Source organism: Epinephelus moara, chromosome 21, assembly GCF_006386435.1.
Source record: "Epinephelus moara isolate mb chromosome 21, YSFRI_EMoa_1.0, whole genome shotgun sequence".
Taxonomy (NCBI): domain Eukaryota; kingdom Metazoa; phylum Chordata; class Actinopteri; order Perciformes; family Serranidae; genus Epinephelus; species Epinephelus moara.
The window spans coordinates 9,221,012-9,237,828 of record NC_065526.1 but is presented as its reverse complement, the minus strand read 5'-3'; the positions used below and the strand labels follow the sequence as shown (position 1 = coordinate 9,237,828).

General features: G+C 40.0%; 2 protein-coding genes across 2 annotated transcripts in view; both read right to left on the bottom strand.

Annotated features, from left to right (window-relative positions):
- The window catches only part of tnr (tenascin R (restrictin, janusin)), a 253,786-nt gene that overhangs the window by 73,836 nt on the left and 163,133 nt on the right, over positions 1-16,817 (bottom strand). Inside the window, exons 12-17 of the mRNA XM_050033765.1 lie at positions 13,452-13,602; positions 6,575-6,753; positions 6,130-6,220; positions 5,488-5,570; positions 2,102-2,204; positions 1,234-1,323 (exon numbers count right to left, since the gene is read on the bottom strand). Coding sequence (XP_049889722.1) covers positions 1,234-1,323; positions 2,102-2,204; positions 5,488-5,570; positions 6,130-6,220; positions 6,575-6,753; positions 13,452-13,602 — 697 coding nt within the window. The remainder of the gene's footprint in view (positions 1-1,233; positions 1,324-2,101; positions 2,205-5,487; positions 5,571-6,129; positions 6,221-6,574; positions 6,754-13,451; positions 13,603-16,817) is intronic.
- The window catches only part of mrps14 (mitochondrial ribosomal protein S14), a 252,315-nt gene that overhangs the window by 201,694 nt on the left and 33,804 nt on the right, over positions 1-16,817 (bottom strand). The gene's annotated exons all lie outside the window — the stretch shown is intronic.

Genomic DNA, 16,817 nt, shown 5'->3' with positions numbered 1-16,817 from the left:
ATTTACTAAGCGTGTCTTATGCTGGTCTTATATCAAACAACTTCTAAGTGAAGACACTCTCACACACATACCGGCATAAAAATCCTGAGAGTTTTACCTCAGTTGGTGTGCGCTCCGTGATCTCGATCGTCTGGTGTAAGGTGGTCATAAAACTCAGCCCCAACTATCAGTTAGTCTTTTTCTGGTCTCTTGGTTCAAACAAAATTGAATATGTTTAATGTGTTTTCAGCCTTAGCGCATGCTAATAGTGAAGAATTGATGTACTCTCTCCAGCACCAAACAATAAGCCGCAAACCGGGTAGCCAGTAAACATGGAGGGGGGACTCTGGGGAGATGCAAGAACGTGAAGAAGTCTTGTTTCTTTTGGACTATTGAAAAGGAGAAACTGGAGGAGCTGTGGAGTGAACAAGAGTCTGTGTTAAATTCAGCGTGTATCTGATCCACCAACCGGCACTCATTTTAATGGAAAATATTAATTTTTGAAATTGTTCGCCTCTCATTCCGATCCCCTCACACAATATAGTGCAACTTACCAACAGAGGTCGGTGGCGAGTTGAGGCGAGAAATCTGATTTGTTAAGTTTATTTTCATAGATTATATTGATACTGAAATCCTTAGTTATTAGTTCAAGGTCCACACAGTTTAATACATTCATCGTCACACTTGTGATTTGGCCATGTTGTCGAGGTAGTTTGCTGTCTGTGTCAAGAAGCTGTCTGTTAGTCATTCACTCTACAGCAGTAAACCACACTTCAAAATAAAAGCTCTGTGCCAGAAAGTCACTCTACTTCAAAATAAAGTTTGTATTTTTACAAACTCGACACGTTTGTGATTCACTGGTGGTCCATTCAGAATGGATCCACGATCCACTTTTGGACTGCGACCCACCAGTTGGGAACCACCGCTGTAGAAAATGCAGCCATTTATTTCTGGTGTTATGTGTTTTTGCGGACATGTAAGAGATTGTTCCTATGGCTTTTTTTTTAAAGGGAGTTTGGCGTAGTATTTTCCACCAGGAGAAGGATGGGAATTAATCTCAAAAGGAATCTAGTTGTAATCTTGCAAACTGTGACCCTGCAAGATCCATAGTCTCTGCAGAATCTGACATTGTCTTTAGATGTGAGAGGGCATCAGATTTAATCTTTAAAAAGTCTTCTCAAAATCAGTTCAAAGTGTTCTAGTGTATGACTGGCATCACGTGCATCAGTGGAATATAAGCAGTAATTCACTCACCTGTCCTGGCGTTCATTGTTGCTGGTGTGCTCTGGTTGCTTCCTTTCATGGCAGAAATGCCAATGCCATACTCCGTGCCTGGAAGCAGGTCTGAGGCACAAAGTCGAAACGACGCTGGTTACTAATTTAATGCACAGCACAGCAAGAAGAAACATCACATGGACGTGTTTGCTTCACACACTCCTCGCAGTGAGTGCCTGTCGATTAGATGAAGTTTTTCATAACAGCCCAATTAGCTCTACATCAGTGATGAGGCACATTTACATGAACAGCAGTATGATTTCTGAAGAACGCTGATTTTTTTTTTTTCCCCCAGCATAATTGATCAGTTTCAAATCAATTCATTGTGTCCACAGTGAGTTTCTAAAGCTACAGAAATGAGATGATGAGGAATGGAAATGAGCGAGAGAGAGTGACAGAGAGAAAATGAGAGTCACAGAGAGGGGATGAGGGTGGAGGCAGCATTGATTGCAGTGGCCCAACAGAATAACACAGGGACCTTTTGCTTCTATTCTTATGCTGGCCGTGCCCTTTGCAGCACTGTGGCCTTTCAGAAAAAAAAAACATCTCAGCTGACCCCTCCTTCCTGACAGCCTTTCAATACGCCCGCAGGACAACAAGCATTTCTACAGATACAATCAGTAGCCCCATCAGCCCGGTGTTAGCTGTGGAGATAATCCTGCCATGTACAACACACAGGCACTTCCCAGCTTCTTCAGTACACATTCGATGCACTGCGATAACACTGACGGCATAAGGAAAAAACACTGAGCTGGGGAAAAGCAACTCTATGAATGTTTATGGTAAATAATTCAATAAAAATTGACTACACAACAAATGAATGAATTAAACACTCCTCCTCACTTACCTGTGAGAGAGGTCTTTGTGGTGGCTCCCTCGTTGCGTGGCACAATCACTTTATCATACTGGTCTCCTGCTAAAGTGCTGTACACCACCTGGTAGCCATCCACCTACATTTAAAAATATATGTTTAAACGTTTACACCAAACTGAGGGAAACATTTTTAACAAAATGAAGGAAATACCAGGCTAACAGCTTTAAATTGCTTCATAGTATAAATGGTGTATTTTCCATTAGCCCAGTACAATATTTGTCTCCTTGCCAACACTCTGCAGAATCATGAGGATGAATTAATTTTAGTGCTTAACAGGCGTCAAGACAGACTAGCTTCATGAGTCTGGTTGTATAGTTAGTGAGCCCTGGAAATATCACTGTGACTACTGAGTGAAACAAGAAGATTTACTACATTTTCATACGGAGTAAAACATTCAGTGACCACTTGAACCCAGTAAATGTGTTTGCTACATTCTCGGTATTGGCATTTACCGAGATGACAAAATGCAGACCGACCTGTGTGTGATGATAAAGCGCTCCATTCAACAAGACGAAGTTAAGGAAAATTGGAGGAACAGAAACTTGCTGCTCTAGGTTAAGTATGCAAGAAAGGTCGAGGGAGGGTGGAGAGGGTCGAGGGATTATGGGCAAATTACTTGTCATTTTTACAAAAGGATGTAATCAAAATATTCTCTGTGTTTTTAAGGGGCACCTAAAGGTTGTGCTGAGATCCTGTGGAAGCTATGAAGTGTTTCAGGATAGCCCACTACACTTATTAAAATGAAATATACGAATATGTAAAAGATAAAAGACAAAAGTTTTCACAGGAGGAGACTCTTGTATCCAAAGTTTCAACATGAATAGCCTCCAGTGGTGGAAGAAGTATTCAGAATTTTCACTGAAGGAAAATAACCTAACATATACTGTATATCAGACTATAAATGTGTTCCGTTTCAAGTAAATGTCCTGCAGTAAAAAATCGACTTAACGGGTAAGTTCAGTATTTTTCAAGCTATTTTTGTGTCAAAGGAAGAACAGTTTTTGAAACTGGTGCAGCGTTGAGTGATAGCGCTGCAGCCGGCAGTGGGGGAACGAGTGCAGTTTATCCTCTAAGAGCATGTCCGCTACGTCAATTTACATCACAAAAAGTGCATGTTTGCCACTGACAGGCTCAGATTGTTATTCTAAGTGTCTGACATCATTATGGAAAGGATCCCGACAGAGACGGACCTTTATGGTGAAGAGTATGATCCTTATTGTTTAACAGGAACCTGCCCTAAAATCACCATCGCCAAACCAACCAGCCTCCATTCGACTAAAAAGTTCTTTCATCATTATAAAACACACTTCATTCAAAGCTGACAGAAAATAAAACTCACAGAAACCGTCTAGATTCGTCTTTCCACTGTTCCAACATTCACCATTGGTTGATTAACCCATGAATATGCTGGTTCTATACACGCTGAAATTACTGTTTATTTAAATGGAGTCCGATGGATTTGGCAATAGCAATTTCAGGCCGTTTCTGGTTAAACAAAAATGATCTTATATTCTAATATCAGACATATTATTATGGCTATTCCATTTAGCATGCAGAAATCCTATTGCTATTACCAAAAATGTAGAGCAATGGATTGTGGCTCTCAGACGTGAACAGTTGCATACCTCTAGAAAAAATAACTAAAGAATAAGATACACTCTTTCTATAAAATATGACAACCTTTTTTTAACTAAATGGAGAATCTTCTCCCCCATATGTTTGAATGAATGTCTGCGTGTAAAGCAAAGCATGCAACTGTGAATAAGACTACCCTCTCTCTCAACCACCCCCCACTCATTATTCTCCCCAACATTTTTGTCATGTAGTACTTAATTTTATTAGTTAAATTTTAATTTGCATTGTTAAGTGCCAATTTATTTTATTGTCTGTTAATCTATTTTTGCAGCGTTCACAATGTAAAATTGGTGTTTATGTACTGTCAAATTGTGATTGTGTGCTTTGTATATTTTGAAAAACAAAAAGAAAAAACAAAACAAAAAGGATCTTACTCTTAAAAAATATTAATCTGAACCTGTCAGTGACAAAAACAAGCACTTATAGTGGATGTAAATTTATAGTGTGAACATGCCCTGAACGGTTACATTGCAGCCTGTTTTGTCTCCATTAGTTACTTAGACACCAGGAAAATAGGGTCCACGTTAAAACAAACCCAACTTGAACATTAAAGGGATAGTGCACCCAAAAATGAAAATTCACCCATTATCTACTCACCCATATGCCGATAGAGGCTCAGGTAAAGTTTTAGAGTCCTCACCACACTTGCGAGACAGTGAGACATGGGCCCCACGTTCATGTGTGTTCACGTGCTTTCGCTGCTCTCGCGCGCAAGCGTGCACACGTGAACGCGGTGCACAGAGAGGCAGTTAGAGCGACAGGCTACAATGAGGCTAAAAACAGAGTTCAAATGACGTTTTTCCAAACAACTTTTTATGCCGGGGCTTCAGGACACTTGGATCACTACGGACGAGCAGTATGGAGATATTTTGTGGTTTCAATGATGTGTTTTTGGATGTTTCAATCTGGGGCGCCATAAGCCTCCATTAGGTGGAGTTGTGTTGCTACCCCCTCTCCCCTTGGATCTCCGTGTTGTGAGGACTCTAAAGGCCCGAACATACTCGGGCGGAACGTACGTGGAGGTCCGTGCGGACTCAAAGCGGACGTCCGCAAGCCCTGTGCGCGCAAAGCTCAGATTTTACGACCGCGCGGACTCCGCCCTGCGCACCAGTGACTGCTTGGCATGTATTTTTCACATCGCGGGGATTTTTCACGCACATTTTTACAGGAAACTACAACGCGGAAGTGCGCTCGACTATGGAAGCCCGAATGACTGCGGACATTCCTCGCGGAGTCCGTTCCGCGTACATTCCGCCCGAGTATGTTTGGGCCTTAAAATGTCACCTGAGCCTCCATTGGCATATGGGTGAGTAGATAATGGCTGAATTTTCATTTTTGGGTGCACTAACCCTTCAAGTAAAAGTGCAGTAGTGTATTCAACAAACTGCTACAAAATAAAATTCCTCTTTTTTTAGCCTGTCCAGATTATTTTATCTATATAATCAATATATATCATTGGATTAGAAGTACTGATCCTTTTTAGCTAGTTTATAATCTGTTGGGTGGTTTCTTCTATTACAGTGCATAATATTTTGTATGCTCTTCATATGTTTTGAATGTGAAATCTTAATCTGCAAACTAATTGAAAATCTTCATGGAGTACAAACGGAATAAAATAAATACATTTGTAATAATAACGTAAGGCACAAGTCCCTCCAAGTACCAGAAAAGTACAAAACTTGAGTAAATGTACTGAGTTACTTTTCACCAGTGAGAGTAATTACCTCAGCCTCACTGTTGTCCCACTCCAGCTCCAGGGTGGTGGATGTCTTGGACAGCAGCCGCAGGTTCTTAGGGGCATCGATCTCTGAGAAGAACGATAAAGCTGACAATGTTGGGGACACTGAGACCAATTCTCAGGGATTGTGAACAGGCAAACAACAGCCCTTTAAACATCATTAGACACAGATAAACAGTTTGTGTCCAGCTGTTAACTTCTATAGTTAATCTGCATGTATGATGATATAATTTACTAAACATTAACATCAGTGGCTACATGTGTTCATTTAGAATAATTTATATTCTATTAGCAATTCTATGCAGATTTTACTTCATTTAAGCGACCTTGAATTACTCTGATATCATATGCATACATTTTACTTTAGATGAAGCTGAACATAATGTCATTTTGATGGAGTTCACTTGTTTCCACTTAAAACAAATTAGGATAATGCTTCAACAAATAATACTTCCTGCTGCACAAAAAATAGCAAAAATGACTTTGAACAGATGCTCACTACCATATCCAATATAGATAAACAGTATGTTTTACATTAGGCCATATGTCATCAACTGTACGATCCTCAGAGGCAGGCACAGGATCACACACACCACTATCACCACATCTGCTTGCTGTCAGACCTCACCGGTAGTAAATTCAGTGGAAATAGATCCGCTCTCATTTCCTTTTCTCACTCCGCTCACAGATACCTCGTAGCGAGAGCCAGGACGCAGAACCTGTGGAACGGGAAAAAAAGACAGGGACAGTTTAGTCTGTTTAATCTCTTTGCATGGATTTTTTGTTTGTTTTTGTTTAATCTCCAGACACAGACAGCAGGCAGACTCTGCGATTAGATGATTTAACAAACATGACAAGTGTACACACACACACACACACACGTAACTAACACTGTACTCGTGAGTACAATGTAAAAACCTCACAGCACACTCTCCACCCAAATATAAACGGTTTAAGTTGTGAGGACTGGCTTTTCTGTCCCCAGATGTCAGGTGAGTGCACATAATGTGTGTGTATGATCGATCTGTGACACCACAACATGATGAATTGCACACACACAGCCCACCACTCACCTGCAGGGAGTACTGGCTGAGTGTGGGCTGAAGGCGGAAGGTGGTCCGTGGACCCTCTCCTCCCACCAGGCCGTACCGTAACACAATCTGATCAATCTTTGCTTTGGGTGGTGTCCATTCTACAAACGCTACAGTGTCTGACACATCCCGCACGATCAGCTGAGTGGGGCCATCAATCACTGCAAAACAAAGAAAGAGAGAAGAAGAATTACTGAGTGTCCTGTTGCTATGTGTAGTCTGTTTGTCAACCCTGACATCTGTTGCTGCATTTTCTTACTTGGTCTAGGGTTGTTTGACATTTCTATTTTCAATTCAACACAAGATTTTGTGTTGGATACCAACCTTTTTTTTTGATAATTTTCCTCTTAAGTTGGATGCAACTTACAATAAATTCCATTTTCAGAAAAGTCTGTGGATGATTATCTCAATTAATTCTTTGGGCGATAAAATTTAAGAAAATATATTATATATATAGAGAGAGAGATATTTCCTAAAGCCCAACATGATGTAATTAAACTGCTTGTTTTGTTCAGCTTATCAACCCTTTTACTGTTAGTAAACAGTATGATGTTTTTTGGTGGGTGGGGCTCAGCTAGCGAAACAATTCTCCTCAGACATTAGCTAGCGCTAGAGAAGTTCTGTTGGCTTGTTTTAGACAATGGAGGAAGATGATGTGAGTGGTGCATTCAGAAAGACTCACTCTGAGTGCTGGAACGCACTCTGGCACAGAGTGGACAATTTGTAAATTCGGAGCGGTGTCTGAATGTACCGTCTGGTTATCCAGAGCACCACACTCTGGGAGTGGCAGAGTGCACTCTGGGCATTCTGTCTAGGGAGACGGAACAGCAGAGCACCGAGTGGAGTGAATATGTGATTAACTTAGCCGTTTGTTAATTTAAATGGAAATATAATGCTCAATTTTTTGATCAGCAGCACTCTCATTTTAGTTCAGAGCTTTAGATTGAATTAATGAACACACCATGTCAAGTGAGTGTCACTTGAATTAGTAAACACTGACCAGACTGGCCAACCCGTATGTTCTCACTCAATGGATGGATGACTGACAGGACTGCTGAAAGTGGGATTGCCGGCTTTGTGGTTTATTGCTATGCCAGCCTTAAAAAGGAGGATGACACTTGAAAGGTTTCCTCCAGTTGGTTTGCTATCAAAGCTAACGTTAGCTAACGCGCCAAAAAGTTAGCATTATGGAGAAATCCAATACCTCCCCAATGTCTGGATTAGGTGGACATGATAACCCTTAATACACATAACATTATTCATCCCTAAAACAGTAAATACTTTTTCCCTAACCTGATTGCCTCCGTCCAGTCCTTTCCTCCTATCACATTTAACCATAGTTGTCTTTGTTTTGGTTGACGGGCAGTGGCGGCTGACATGCAATAAAATGTAACTTTTGAGCCATGACTCCTTCCATTCTGGCTCCTAATAACCAGTGACATTTTAAGACTCCTACAGAGCCTACAGCCCTGTAGTGGCAAGTCGTGTTTTGTCCCGAGCTAACAAAATGACATCATTGTGACATCAGCCCTAAAGGGGTCTATAATTTACCTCAAGTGTTAGAAGTCTACAAATTACAAGTTTTGACCCCGTATTTAAATACATTTTTGAGGCCAAAAGATGTTAAACTATCTGATACTAAACAAGACAATGAGAAAGAATTGCTGTGATAATAATTCAATTTTGTGAAGCAGAGCTATCAAGTTAAGCATCTTGTCAATCCACATTTATACTGTGACTCATTGGATGGATTCCCAGGTTGGTAATCATGACACTAGATAAAAAGCCAACCTTCCCATGTGAAAAGCTGGAACTGAAGAATGTTTGGCAATGTTAAGCAATTTTGGCATCCTGAAATAAAATGACTTGAAAGCTCAAGGGATTATTAAAACCAATTGTTTCTATAAATCAACTAATTGCTTAATCAAACACTGTTTCAAAGTTTGACAAATTTAAACATATATGCGTTCAAAAACCCGTTTTTTCACTCTCAAATGTTGAATGTTGTCTTTCCACAAGCAGCTGTACAATAACTTGGCCAAATAAAATACAGTCTTAGCCAAACTATGAATGAATTAAACAAAATCAAAAGAATAAGTAAACAAGTCTGACCAGACATTTAGTGCCAACTTTTGGTTTGGACACATTTCAGTCAGTATTCACAGAGAAGCTAAAATAGAAAACTTAAAATGAAAGCATGAAAGTTCATGTTAAGGCTTGCAGCTTCAAGCTTATGCAGGTGTAGATCTGGATTGGTTATCAGCAAAAAAAGCTGTTCTCTGCCAGCCAAGCATGTAAAGCTTATCATACCTGACACACGCTGAGACAATAGGCTTTATCTGTGCAAGGTGTAAAACATAAGCCATGATTAAAGTCTCACCGTGCTGATTGCTGGAAAACAACACTTATTCGGTGTGAAGAGCTGAAAACACATTGCATGTAATGAGGAAAACCCATTTCAGAACAACACAGCTCCCAGGGTCACGACTACACACAAACCTTTGCGCCTTGATAAGGCGGTGATTATCAGAGGTGTGCCTAATCTGTGGTCATGGATTAACCAAAACAAACAGTGGGCCCTATCTTACACCCGACACAAAGCAGCACACAGTGCAGCATAAGAGTCATGGCTAGTCTCAGACCGACGCAGTTGACATTTTAATGGCCAGCACCCACATACTTGTGCCCATCTGTGCGCCCATGTAGGTCTTCAAACAAGGTGTGATAAGGCACATTGTTGGCACTTTGCAATTTCGAGGCAGTCGAAAGCGATTACGCCACTGACCAACAAACACCTGGTCGTAAGTCAGAATCGTGCAGTTTTTTCCTGCTATGTAAAGGGCGCATTATTCAGTGAGTAAGATCCACATACGGGTGCACCTTGGCCATGAACTTTAGACCATACACTCTGGATCATGTCATTAGTACCTATCATGTTTGAGCAAAGGGTGATTGATGAGTGTACCTTGTTCCAGAACACTATAGGCCAAAAATCGATTATCAACTTCGTGGTAGATCTGCGGTTGTATGTCTCAGACACTCAAGTGAAAAGGAGGAGCAGAGCTCTCAGATGGCAGGGGAGAATGGCAGACAGATATGGTAAAACCATACATGTAGCAAGGGTGAAATGGGAACGTCAGGCTGAGGACCTTGTCCACTAAGCGTTCAGTTTGCTCATCCAGTCTACATGTGTTTATGTACTTTTGTGGGGGACACGGGGAAAGTACACGGTACTGGGGCTGTTGCTAGGAGCCATTCGGTCCTTAAACATCTGTGTCCGTATTCACAGTAGAAAGTCAAACACATTGTCAGTGGTTTTCGGTCTCTGTCAGGATTATTCCCTGTCTTCAATTCTGTTTGTGATTTTAATAAACAGGATGTCAAGGCACAGCTGAGAGGAGGAAACCTCAAAATTGCTTCTCTGTTCTTTGCAGATGATGTTGTTCTATTGGATCCATCAGACAATGACGTTCAGTACACACTGGGGTGCTTTGCAGTAGGATTTGAAGCTGACAGGATGAAAGTCAGCACCTCCAAGTGAATTGCTACATCCACACTGGAAGGAAGTTGCTCCCCAAAGTAAAGGAGTTAACTGTCTTGGGTTCTTGGTCATGAGTTAGAGCAGCCAAAGCTTTCAATTTACCAGCTGGTTTACATTTCAGCCCTCGCCTATGGTCATCATGAGCTCTAGGTAGTGACTGAAAGAGTGAGACTTCAGATACAAGCAGCCAAAATGATAGTCCTCTGCAAGGTGGCTGGGATCACCCTGAAAAGCTCAGGTGTCTGTAGGGAGGTTGGAATAGAGCCGCTGATCTGTCATGTCCAAAGGTGCCATATTGACGTGGTTTTGGGCATCTGAACAAGAAGCTGGGTGCGTTCCTTTGGAGTTTTTCTGTGCATGTCTAATTAGTAGGAGATGCTGGAGAAATTATATATCTCATCAGGCTTGGAAACGCCTCTCGATCTCCCAGGAGGAACTGAAAAATGTTGCTGTGGAGACGGATGTCTGGACTACCTTTCTTAGCCTACTTCCACCTTATCTTGGCCCCGGATAAGTGTCAGAAAAGGGTGGATAATACAAGAAGGATTCATTAAGCATTCACTCTGCACATTCTCAATTTTAGTGTCATTGTGAATGTTAGTTAAGGTAATGGTGTGTTAGATAATGTGATAATTATCACTTGGGTTCATTAATCTATCAATTACATCTTTCCACAAAAATTATGGTGTGGCATCTGTTGCTTTAACAGATGTCTGGGAAATTGCAGGAGGTTTTCGTCCCTAAACCAACACTTTTCTTAATGATTTCTACTGCAGAGGCTCAACGCTCCAACTTAAATAAAGTTTTTTATAAGATTTTTGAATTATCCAAATAAGCTTGAAAAAGGTGATACATATCATTAAACATTGAGGAACCAACCACAAAAGCAGGTGACACAATGTTTAGTTTACACAGTTTAAACTGAAAGCACTATACAATGCTGTGATAGCATAATTACTCTCTATTGATGGCCCCGGGGATTCTTACGTAAATTACATATTTCACACACTGAGCGACAAAGGACCGTATGCAAGTCTTTTTAAAGCTTTTGAGATCTAAATAAGTCTCAGACTCAGACTTGACATATTGCAGGTCCACTCCAATCCTTGATGTATTAGAAATTGGCCCCTTGGGTCTCGTCCCAGAAAACATCCTGAGGAAGACAGTTGCTGAGAACCTGTCCCCACATAAGCTGTCCTCTCCTTCTGGTTTTCCTCAGACTCCTCATGACACTCACTCCGTCTCCGAGGAGGGATAAATCTTTGCTATTAATAATTGAGTAACTTCAAATTTGTCTTTTCCTCTTGCTTTATCCAATAAGGTGTCCTGCAGTGGGCTGCCGTGAAAAATTAATGGCACAGTGCTATGAATTATTAATCGATACTTAATTACAACCCACGGAATGAACAAAGACTTGACAGGAAATTGATGGTGTTTTGACTGCAGACATCAGAGTTTGAATTGTTATAGACGAGGTTTGAATTGGATCTATTACAGCTGTCAGGTAATAGTGTCAGCTGGGTGAGGAGTGGGGGCAATACCTCAGTGTAGTTTACATCAGGGACATAAATGGTGGCAGACCAACAAATACGTCAAGGTGACACTCACTGCCTGTGCCAGGGTATTTAGCAGTGTGTATGTGTATATATGTGTGTGTGTGTGTGTGTGTGTGTGTGTGTGTGTGTGTGTGTGTGTGTGTGAAGGTGCAGCCAATGCTGTGCTACATTTGGTACTGAAATGATAAGTTGGCTTACTGACTGGTGGGCAGGAAATTAATTTCTGACAATTATAACAAAACCTTTTTATCAAGCAAATGACAAACATTTGTTTTGTCTAGCTTCTGTTTTATTCATGGTAACATGAATATCTTTGGGTTTTGGACTGTTGTTTGAACAAAACAAGGAACCCTCACAGCTACAGCTTAGGGAAATTAGATTTAAAACTTGAGACTTTTTTAATGCCAAAGAATTAAATTTAAGACCAATTTAACAATAACCACAAGTTGGGGCAGGGTTGGATGAGAGTGGGGTGAGGTGAACAGGCATCAACTACTTAGGGTTGAGGATGACTGAGCCCAAATGTTTATTGTAACATAAAGCTAGACTTTTTTTTGAAAAAGTTAGATGAACTACTTAAAATGTTGAAGACAGTTTAACACTGTCTACAGTGGAACACATAGACAAATATTTGTTTAATCTCAAAAATGTTTGTTTGGCATTTGATTGGATGTGGCAAATGTGTATTAAAATCAATTAATTATCTGTAAAAATGCATAACTGGCTGTGAACTACGATACACATATAATTCTGAATACCTATTCTAATCAAGTATTTTGTCTTTTAGCGAAGCATCATGCAGTAACTCTGCTTTCTGTGTAGGTATACACCCAAATGTTATTCTGTTGTCTATTGCTGCTCATCTCTGATACTCTGGTGCTGGTGTCGAAAATAGGGGTGGAAGTGTGGCATAACATAACTGGAAAATACCTGGTGTTTATTGGCGAATTTGTGTTTCTCACTTTGCATGTGGGATTCCAGTGCCCTGATTCCCAAAGTTCAAAAAGTGTTCTGTATAAAATATACCTAGGTGCATATGCATTCCCTGATTATCTTTGAAGAACCCCATAGAATGACATCACCTTGTATCCTGGAATATTGAGCTCTCTGGTCACAACCTTCTTGTTGAGCCACAACAGTTTCAGCCATGCCAACAAGTTTTGGTTTAATAGCCAGTTTTAGTTAAATTTGCATGCTTGCTCTTTAGCCACAAATTTGCAACTTTTCTTAAAGCCCCTGAAAAACTGATTGATAAAAAGTATTTAGTACAAGTATTTCTGCATTGCATTGAATATTTTTGACTAAATTACTTTAGACAGTAGTTTCTGACAAATACATTTTTAAATCCTTTAAATCTGAGTTTATGTGTCTCATTAAGACTGTGTGGAACGCAAGAAAACAACCTTAATCACATTTTGATTCAATTATTGTCAAATCCTGATCGGTGCACTGAAGTACACAACTTCAGCCCTCTTCAACTGAACAGTTTCCACTTCAAACAAGTGAGGAGAGAACAGACAGACATACATTAAGAAATCTGTCATGTGAATTAACCTAAAGTATTTTAACTTTGGCAAAAATGTTTGTGTTTAAGTGGAACCTCATCGCGCAGAGTAAAAAGCTGATTGAGCAAACAGTGTTGTACGGACATTGTTATATTTTGACAAAATCACATAAGCAATACATCGGACATTTAAGTTCTGTCTCTGCACACAAGCTTGTTTAGTATGAATATAAGTATACTATTGTGATTAATACGTACGTGTTGTGACAGTGGCAGTGACCGGCTGGCTTCGACCCTGGTCTCGGAGAGCCACAAGGTTAACAGTATACTCCTCCCCTGGTCTCAAACCAGTCTGCACAAAGGAAGTGATGGTGCTGGGCAGCTGTGCAGTCATCCCCCCATCATTGTCCTGGAAAAAAAAACAGCAATACAAGTGATGGGACTGAAAGCAAAAACTGTTGTATGTATATTGCATTTTTTGAGTAAATGCCAGTTACTATGAGGCTTAAACTTCATCTCTCAGTGGAAATAATGGATCTGGCAGATAAAAGCCTATCCCCACCAGTAAGACATAAACAGTGACTCATGCAGTTAAATTCTATGCAGTAGATTTTCTGAACTGTATATTTCTTGTGACTGATTTGTACGTTTTTGGATGGTTTAGCACATTAAATTCCCAAACGGTGCAGCATATGTAACAGTGATATTTCTTAGGCCATATTCTGCAGAGGCAGCACTCTGTACATTTCCAAAGGCCTGTCACTCATCCATATGGAGCCCCTGCTATTCCCAGCTGTTCTCAGAGAGCCAGTGTTGCACATGCACTTCCTGCCGACAGACAGATGTTACACCTACTGCTGCTCCAAGATCCCCAAAAGCCTGTGCTACGAAGGCTCATATTAAAACAGAACATATAACAGCTTGCTACTTTCCTGAATCAAAACTGTAATTAGAGATGTAATCCATTTAATCACCTCAGCTAAATTGGCAGGGTGGGCACTAACACACAGCGGTAATGTTCCAATAACAATTGGTCCTCAATCTCAATAATAATACAGTTAAAAGCTGAATGATACAAAATGAGTCACCATAACAGTATATCCCACTCCCATCTCCTGTGTCAGCTCACTCCTAATTAGTCATCATTCTCTCTGTGGACAAGGTCGCTTGGATGAGAAATGACAAAAGGGATTTTTGTGGAGGTACTTTTATTACTTTAATTTAATACTAATAATTTTTATCGGTTTGACTTCTCATTCATGGTTCTTGGTTACTTATTAGGGTAATTTAGTTTTTCAGGTAAGGCAGCATGTCATTATATATCTATCAAAAAAAGTGCCAAGAAGTGGATCTAATAATCCTCTTACTACTCATAAAAGGCAATATAATAATATTAGATTGTCCTGAGGATAACCTTGAAGACAAAATGGCGCATCTCAAGGGGTTTATCCTCTAATAAAAAATTTGGAAGTTAAAATAGATTTGAAATGTGTTGAAGCAATGATACATTTCTTAATTAGCCTGATGCCTGACCAAATTGTAATGCGACTTAGTCTGAAACCTCTCAGTTTATTTTCAGTTTTCAAAAGGTGGTATCAATGGCCGTAGACCAATTTTTTATTTTTTTTCCCTCCAGAATTTGAAAACAGTACAGTTCAACAGAAATGTGCACGTCAGCTGCAGCCATCTAGGTCATTTTCAAAATAAATAAATAAATAATTATTATTAGCACTTATCTTAACAAGGTTACAAAGTGCTTCCCAAAATGCATAGACATAAGACAACAAAATAATACAAAGGAAATAAATCACAGAAGTACATATCAGGCATTAAAAGGGAAAGTGTTCCGATAAAAATATATTTTAAACAATGATTTAAAAACGGGTAATGTGCTAGCCAGCCTAATCTCCTCAGGCAGAAATTCCAGAGCCTCGGGGCCTTGATGGCAACAGCCCGGTCACCTCTAGTTACCAGCCTTGATCTAGGGACGACCAGTGAGGGTAGGCTTGAGGATCTCAGGTCATGACTTGGAACACAGGTAGTCAGAAGCTCAGCTATATAACCATGCTGACCTTGAAAGTTATTAAAAGAATCTTAAAATCACTTCTGAAGTTGGGCTGATATGTGACTTACGATTTGTCCCGGTTAAAATACAAGCTGCAGCATTCTGCACTAGCTGAAGTTGAGCTACTGAAGATTTACTGAGGTATGTAAACAGTGCATTGCAGTAGCCTGGCGCGAGAATACAATGCCTCAACAGCGCTCCTCTTCACTAGGCTAGGTTTATGCTCACTCTAGTGTCCCTGGCACAAGGGTGCATGAGGCAAAAATGACATCATTTAGGAAGTTGTGTGAAACACAAAGGCTCCGCAAGTCAGTCATTGTCTGAAACACACCACAAATTAGAGGTCAGCTGGAAATCTGTCTATCCATCTATCTACAGGGTTCCTGCACATTTGGAATTTCAAAATTCCATAATTTTCCATACCCGAATTTCCAGACTTCTCTGCGTCCCCCCCCCCAGAGAATATGCAACATCTGAGTAAATATATCAGTGTATCATATTTCACATCATATTTAATTATTCTTAATAGGCGATTGTAGCCAAGTACCATAATGGCATGCAAATAAAAACTCAGGTAAGTTCAATGTCTGGGCTGAGGCAAAAAGGTTGGGACTCTGGGTGCAAGCGATGCAGTAACGAGACGTCGGTGTTTTTCCTTTCATGTGGCTCAGAATCGCCTTCTCCCCCATGTTGGCGATGCAGGGTTCAACACTAAGGTTTTTTTTCACTTGCCCGGTCGGGCAAGTTGGTCAGAGATCTACTTGCCTGAAGTCAGCTTTTACTTGCCCTATAAAAATTGTTTAATTTAAGCGGCTATCAAATAACAAAGACTGCAGTTATTTTTATGTTATGTAATCTTTATTCACACTGTATTTATTAATTAAAACAACATACGTCATGTATTGTAGCTTAATTCCTACACAAAAATGACCGTGTCAGGGCTTAAAGTGAAAAATTTTCCTGAGCCTGAAACCTGAAACAGAGACAGAAATGACACAATGACATAACTCCATAAATAGTATATTGTTATGTTATTATATGAAGCGTCCGTCGCGCAAAATAATATGACTTTAGTTTATGAAGACGTAAGACAGAGCTCTCTCCTCTCCTCTACATAGTACAGCATGTAGCGGACTGGACATACCACTTGTCAATCAGGTAAAAGGGGTGGTATGTTTTCTGAGACGTTTGCTCTCACACAAACTGTGCCTGGCCCGGCAATTATTTTTGGAAATACCTAATTTTCTATTTTAGAAAACAGTATTTTAGAACAGTGGTAATAGTCTGGAAACATAAATATTTTTCCATACTTTATTTTTCATTTTCCATACTTTTTAATACCTGGAAATTGATCAAATTTATTTCCATACTTTTCCATACTTTCCATACTTGCATAGGAACCCTGTATCTATATAATGTATGTGAAAATTTGTGAAATTACATTTTTCCTCATGCAATTCCCTCTCTCGACATCCTTCATGATACATTAAAATAGACAATAGTTTATAATATAATACAAGTTTTCAGGCGAAATCGTTTCCAATGAAAACTGTTGACAG